The sequence below is a fragment of the Pteropus vampyrus genome, unplaced genomic scaffold (genome assembly GCF_000151845.1).
Source record: "Pteropus vampyrus isolate Shadow unplaced genomic scaffold, Pvam_2.0 Scaffold245, whole genome shotgun sequence".
NCBI lineage: Eukaryota > Metazoa > Chordata > Mammalia > Chiroptera > Pteropodidae > Pteropus > Pteropus vampyrus.
In genome coordinates this window covers 454,042-461,450 of record NW_011889026.1, presented here as the reverse complement: position 1 = coordinate 461,450, position 7,409 = coordinate 454,042, and the positions used below count along the sequence as shown (strand labels likewise).

Sequence of the window (7,409 nt, the reverse complement as noted above, 5' to 3'; positions counted from 1 at the left end):
CCCCGGTTCCTCAGAAAAGCATCTACTGGAAATTAAAGGGCACCTCCCGGATAAGCAGTGCAAACGAAACATGAAATATTTCAATTTCAAACACCCTTCTGAGCAGCACAGGCCACTGCTTAATGCCAAGGTCTGCAGCTGCACGGCCGACTGTCCCCACACCAGGTGCCCGTTCCCGGAGGGAGACCCCGCGACATCTGTCGCCCGGGTTCCCCGGATCAATGAACTGCCCGCAGGAGAAACATCGCATTTAACCTGCCCGGCCCGTGACGCCCATTCCCTGGGATGTTTATCATCTGTTTCCGTAAAGGAAGGCAGCGTGCTCATTCCGTGACGAGCATTTAACAATACGTGTCACATAAAAGCAGTTATACCTGATGTCACCTGAAGCTCTCTAATCCGAGGCTCTACCTTTATTTTTTATAATTTTGCTTTTCCATCTATAACTATTGCCACATTAAAGCGGCATGAATCTGTAGGGGCCAAATGTCTCAGCCTCCTTCCCCCGAACTTTAAATCCCCAAACTTTAAAAAGATGTTTTTCCATCTCCGACTCAGGCATCTAACCCGACCCTTCCGAGGTCATCGTGAGCCTGGCAAAACGTTGATTATTCCAGCAGACACACCTCCGTGATATGCCAACGCCCACGGAGCTCCATGTGACACCGTGAGACACCACGGCAAAGCTGCACAGGAACCCACCTGCACGAGAATCCAACCCTTGCCAGCTGGACGGTGACAGGAGAGGAAGTGGCCTAAAGGGACAAGTGACATGCAGTACACACGGGATCAGACCATGCGAGGAGTGTCTGCCACCACAAGCTCCCTGTCAGGGGCCGGCCAGAGCCCCTGACACGTGCCCTGGCCCACGCTCGCCGTCACGCAGGGCCCAGTGTAAACGCGTGTCACTGCAGTCATTTTGGGGACGTGACCCCACTACACTCTGACCAACAGAAGAAGCGGGGGGCGGGTGGAAGGGCAGTGGAAGACTCGCTCGGGGGGTCCAAGGTGAATGCAGACTCATCCGACATGGGCAGGGCAACCTACTGAGCTTCTTGGGGCCTCGATGTCCTCATCCGAAAACCAAAGGGCACCGTCGCAGCTCCTGCCTCCAGGCCACCACGCCCGGCAGTGAGAGACTGCCGTCCAAAGCACCCTGCCCAGTCGACTGATCTCTGCGTCCTTTAATCGGCCCCTAAATGCCTCTCAGCTTAATGCGGGCCCTGTCACTTCTCACAGCCACCCTGCAGCGTGGATGTCATTCTGCCCATTCAGCGGGTGAGGAGCCCGAAGCTCAGGCCAGTGAGGGGATGGGTCCAGGTGAGCACGGCCGGGGTGCCCGGGGTTGGAACCCAGCGTGGTCAGTCTGGCCCCATGGGGACTGTGGCCTCGACGCCCACAAAACTAAGGCCACAGGTGGGGACAGGTGCTTCCTGTGCTCCAGCAGTGACAAACACAGATGGAGGCAGCAGGAACGGGACCAGGGAGAGCGGCCACCACGATGGAAGTGTGGGCACAGCCCAGCCCAGCCCGGCCCGGCGGTGAGCAGACCACACGCCCCCAGCACAGCCGCACTCGCGGAGCTCGGGGCGGCTCTCACCTGGGGCCGCTCCCTATGGAAACCTGCCCGTAGCTCGGCTCCCACATGGGCTTCTCCCACGTGCTGCGTGTGGAAGGGGCAGTCAGCTCGTGCTTCACGGAACAGTCCGGCGCAGGTCTTGTGCGCAGACGCGAGAGCCTGCACTCAGTACGGAGTCTGAAACATATCGTCAGCAAACGACGGCCAAAGCCAACGCAGCACGGAGGCGTGCACGAGCTGATGACAAGACAGCGGCGCCCCCGTCCGGCTCTCCGTTCTGATTCATTCAAGTTCAGAATTGCGCGGTGGGGCCAGGGAGCTCGGTGATGTGGGCACAGGCCGGTCTCGGCCACCGTGGTCCCCTCCTGCATCCGCCCAGTGCCCTGGGCTCCCCCCCCACCACCACACCCGGCACCGCCAGAGGCTCACCTGCAGGTCCAGGGCAGTCAGCTTGCCCTTGTCGCCCGCATTCCGGGCGAAGTCCTCAACGGTCCAGGAGGGTGGGCCGCGCTTCACCTCGGCCAGCTCGGTCCGCCGCATGTTGGTGTACAGGGGGTTGTTCCCGTGCGCCCTGACGGAGGCGGGGTGTGGGTGCGGGCTGAACACCTGCTCCACCAGGAAGCCGTCTTTGGGCTGCTTGGGCAGGCGGTGCTGGGGGGGGACGTCGTACTGCCTGTCCGCCGCCTGCAGGGGGCACAGAAGAGCAGAAAGGTGCACGGACCCGCCGGGTTCCCGGGGGCGGCAGCCGCAGCGCTGCACCGAGGACACGCGCCTGTGCTGGCCGCAGTGTCCAGGGCTAGCTTGTGACCGTGACAGTGCGAACATGAGCTAAGCCCCGCGTGCCGGGAGCCCATGTCCTGTCCAAGCCTCACACTGGCACCGCTGTCACCAAGCCTCCCGGGAGGTGGGGCCCAGAGAGGGTTAGTGACCTGCCCCGAGCACACAGCCACCAGGAGCCGGAGCCTCAGCACCTGGCTGCAGACAATCTCTGCTCACCATCTCTGCCTCTCTTCCTTTTTCTAGCTTCTACCTGATACCAAGGAGTGACACGTGGGACTCTCTCTCCAAGAGCCCTCTGGAAACACGCTGCTACTCTGCAAGGGAGAAGCCAAGCCAGAAAACACATGTCGGGAGCCTCCAGAGACACGTGCATGGCCTTCAAGATCGAGTGCAGTGTGCAGGTAGGAAGGTGTTCTCCTAACCCCTCGCTCCGGAAAAATCGCTCCCCCAAGTGGAAGGCACTGCACCGATATTTGTCAGAGGGGCTGACAGCAGCGACATGAAGCCATGCAGGGAAGGCAGAGCAGAAGGGGGTGTGTGTGTGAGCAGTGCAGGGGGAGGGACCACGAGACGTGAGCGCAGGTGAGTGCTGACGAGTAAGAGAGGAGAGTGAGTGAAGGTGTCTCGTGTGGGCAAACGTGCGTGTGTGTGTGCACGCGCGCACGAGGATGTGCGTGCATGCGTGTGCGTGCATGTGTGCATGTGTGCGCGTGAGTGCGTGTGTGCATGCGTGTGAGTGTGTATGAGTGCGTGTGTGTGTGTGTGCACATGCACGTGCATCTCACGCAGGCTGGGAACAGAAGCGTAGGCCCAGACCGCACACCCTTTAAGGCTTCCAGACCACCACGGCTGCAGAAAAAGCAGGGTGAACTCTGCCAGACCCGAAGAAAAATCGAGACCACCTCCTACTTTCTAACTCATCAAAGCCAAGTACCTTCTGAGAGGCAGCACCGATTCCGTTCATCCTGCTCATCACGGTGCCCCAAAACCCGCAGAGCTGCCCATGGCATGAGCCCCGCCACCCAGATCTGGGGGGCAGGGCAGACGCCAATGATAAGGACCAGAGCAGCCACCGCCACAGTTACAGGCCCTCGAGGGCTGGCTGTGCTCAGTGCGGATCGGGCCTCATCTCGGTTCACCCTCCCCACAACATCCCACGCCTTGGGACGTAGCCACTGTTGTCCCCATTATGTATGCGAAGCTCAGGTCAGAGAGGGTAAGAGACTGACCTGGCGTCACGCAGCCAGGAAGCAGCAGAGTCAGGGTCTGAGCCTGTCCCCATTTCTAAGACAGGGAACCTCCCTGCACACACGCCCGCCCCCTGCTCCTCTGCCGAGGCACCGTGTCCAACGTGGCAGTCAGGACACACGCGGACAGGCTCTGAAGAATTCACAGGTATCTCCTGTGTCTGAACAGATGGGACTGAGGGCCAGACATCGGAGCAGCGCTAAAACCTCGGAAGGATTTCAGAGGCCGATGCATTAAGAGGCCTCGATGGGAACCTGGGACCCAGGTCAGCACGGAGAAGGGGACAAAACGTCTTGATGGACGAACCCGGGAGGAGAGGCCGGACGGAGGCGTGGGGCCTGGCCCTGCGGGACGCTCAGCACTGGTCACAGGCGCATGAGCGTGGCATTTCTGACGGCTCATCAGATCTGAGCACGGCCCTGTCTGGGGGACCAGAGCGTTCCTTCTGAGGGGACAGGGACTTCACGGGGTCTGAAAGGCCTGGCACCGCATGCCCAGAGCGGAAGTTTAGGGCCGTGCGTGCAGCAGAGGTCCATGAGATGGCGTGGAAGCTGGGGACATGAGGGGGGAGACCCCATAACTGTGCCCAGATCCCAGCTGGGACGAGCTAAGGGCCTCGGCTGCGTGGAGGGGGCGCGGTTTAAACGGAGAGGGAGGCAGAGGTGCAACCCACAGAGAGGACAGACCCACAGGGTCTGGTGCTGAACCAGATGTGAGCGGTCACAGACCAGAGCAGCCTCTTCGGCTCAGGGAAGTGACAAAATGGGGAAAGGGGGAGGAGACACTGGCTCTGAAGGAACAGAAAAGCCTGGTTGGGACCTTCTGACACGTGGGTGGACATCTGGGGAACTGGCCATGAGCAGCGTGGATGTGGGACCAAAGCTTGGACGGCAGGCGGGGCTGGTCACCCGCCCAGAGCTGACGAGCACTGTCTACCAGGAGGGAGAAATGAGGTCACAGGAGGTGACAAAGTGAGAATGACTCGGGCCAAAAATTAGCGACTTTGGGCTCGGCACTGCAAGATCTTTCCTAAGCTTCTGGCTGTTTCTGTTGGTTCTACGAGGATTTGGCATGGCATAGATTGGAGTCCTGGCGAGTTCAGTGAACTTGATATTTCCGTCGAAGCCCCTAACCTTTTGAGTCCTCTACATGGCTACTTTTCAGTGCTCACCAAGACTCAGGGCACCAGACAGCTGGCCGATGCCAGCAGCTCGGGGACAGCGACAGTGACCGGAGGAGAGGGACCGGGGCCGGACCTCTCCTCAGAGCAGTGGCATAGACTACACTCTGCTCTCTCTCAAAAAGTGGCTACAGAGGACAGAGCGGTGGCCAGCACAGACAGCAGAGGTTTCCTTGGGATCAGAAAAAAAGTCAGGTTTTAAATTTAGTCTTTTCCCCAACTTGGGACCCCGAAAACATCCTTAGAGCCCAGTTTCCCAAGCTTTTCCTTCTTGGATCCACTGGAGCAGCCAGCCTCCTCTTCTGGCTGTGCGTGCGTGCAGCCCCCACCACCTTCCCTCCCGACGGCTCGGTCCTCTGAGACCGCGGAGGCCCCTGGTCTGTCCCCCGGCCTTTGAAATCAGGGGAGGGAACGAGATAAGCAACAGACTGAAATCGTACCGCTTCAGCCAGAAAGGGCTCACGTGGAACCCAGTCAGAATGAGGAAGAGCAGCCACACGGCCCCCCGACACAGCCCTCCTCGCTTCGGGGGACACGAGACGAGAGGGATTGGGGGGGTGTGCGCTCCCTCCAGGACAGTCAGGGGACGTCAGCTAGAAAGATGCACAAGCGCCCGGGGTCCTGAGACCGTGCAGGACAAAACTACGAAGCGGAGGAGGACAGCGTCTTAGAGCCGCGGCCGTGGGCGGTGTGACTGGGAACAGTTGCCCGACGCCTCATCTATCGATCTCACGGTGCAAACGCCCCGGCTGCTGAAAAGCAGCGCCATGCCCGCAGCGGAGTCCGTGGAGGGACGTGTGAGCCCGCACGCTTCACGCCACCCGCCCCGTCCTTCACCCGCGCCCTGCTGCTTCGGAAAGGACAGCGACGCCCTTGCTGCCACGTCCTGCTCTGCCCACGCCCCACTCTGTGACGGCCTGGGCCCGCACCCTCGTCCGGCGCCCGAACCGCCCTTTCCCGTCGGCAGCCCCGCAGTCCTGTGCTCCTCCCCGCCACCCGCCCAACCGCCTGCCCGCGCCGTCCCGGCGGCCTAGCGCGAGAGGCCCGCCAGACCGGGCAGGACAGCTGTCACAATCGACGCTCGGGAGTGCGCCACGCTGCCCGGGAAGGCGGGCTCGAGTTTAAGTTACCTCTTTGGGCTTCCGATGCCAGTCCTTGCTCTCGCCAGGGCCCCCGTCCTTGGCCTCGTCCTCGCCGAGGCCCACGCGGTTGCCGTAAGTGATGGTACGCCAGTCCCGGGGCGAGTTGGAGATGCTGGCGATTTTGGATTCCGTGGCACTGTTCTCCTCCGTCAGCGACCTCGAGGACGGCCTGGCGAAGAGGCTTTTCTTCAAGGCCTTGACGCGAAGGCTCTCGCTGTTGCTCCCGCTGGCATCTGAGCAGCACCAGTCGGCGCTGTTCTCCAGTTTGGGCCCGTGGGAGCCGCTGTGTGCACGGAACACCCGGGGTGAGGCGCTCTCGTCGGATGGAGCCTCGCTGGTCAAGGAGTTCAGATCTGCCTGCACGCTCACCTTCTCAGGCTGCTGCATCTTCTGATCCAGCTTATTCAGTTTGCCCAACACCTGGGAGATTTCCTCGCGGACGCCCGACAGTGATTCGAGCTTCCGTTCGATTTCGCCGATCCGGAGCACCAGTTTGCACACACTGGTCTTCAGCTCCTCTTCCGAGTGGTGGCTGCTTTCAGGCCGGTTTCCCTTTTCTCCCTTGCTGCCGGGAAGCCCGTTGGCGATTTTCACTATGTTGTGCTCTGGTGAACTGTCACAGTCCGACTTGTGAAGCTGGGACAAGGACCCCGTGCTGTTGTAGCAGGATGACTGTATCACTCCTGTCGAGCCACTGATACTCATGTCATCAAGAAATCGGAAAATGTCACTGATGTCATCGCTGACGATTTCCGAGTCGTCATCGGACTGCTTCGTGTACTTGCCCTGCCCCGAGGCACACAGGTCCCTGCGTTTCTTGGGCTCCGGCACGTGCTGCTCGGTCTGGGTGCCCACGCTGCTGGTGTCTGAGCTGAGCTGCCCGCCCGTGCAGCCGATGCTCTTGTCCTTGAACTTTTTGACCGGCTCGTGCTTCTCCAGGTCGGCGGGGGCTGAGATCTCTTTAGGTTTGAGCCCGCCGGGTTTTGCCACGTAGCCGACGGGGCGCATCGGCTGTGGATCCTGTGGCGTGAGGTAAGCCGGGCGCCGGTCCGGGGCTGGGAAGCTGGGCGACTGGCCGCTGGGACTTGGGTAGCGCGGCTTCTCCTCGGAAGGGTTCCTGTTGAAAAAGGACCGTTCGAAGTCAGGGACTTCTTCCGCGTTTAGGCTCCAGCTTTTGGCCGGCCACGGCGTCTGCTTGCTGGGCCTCCCCGGACAGCGCCTGGCGTCCTGGGTCCCCGTCACGGGAGTGGGTCCAAAGTACGTGGAGGCCTGAAGGTCGTCTAAGCTTTCATGCTTCGCCCGCCTTCTGTCAGGGACGGGGGAGCACGCGGGATTCAGGTACTGGCTGCTGTAGGGCATCTCGAAGCTGTGATTAAAGAAGGGTGTCTTGTGGGGCTCCTTCCGGCTCTGGGGCTCCCCACGCGCCCCCTCTGCCTCGTGAGCGCGGCCAGCCAAGCCAGGGGACACGGCCATCAGATTG

The 7,409-nt window shown here is 61.0% G+C and overlaps 1 protein-coding gene across 1 annotated transcript; it reads right to left on the bottom strand.

Annotated features, from left to right (window-relative positions):
* Nucleotides 1-1,861: 1,861 nt before the first annotated feature.
* On the bottom strand, nt 1,862-7,408 carry KIAA1024 (KIAA1024 ortholog; the record flags this gene model as incomplete). The annotated part of the gene is made up of 2 exons (XM_023520036.1): nt 1,862-2,263; nt 5,918-7,408. Coding segments are annotated over 2 exons (1,893 nt in total), but the record flags the coding sequence as incomplete, so codon positions are not given.
* Between the last annotated feature and the right edge of the window lies 1 nt (nt 7,409).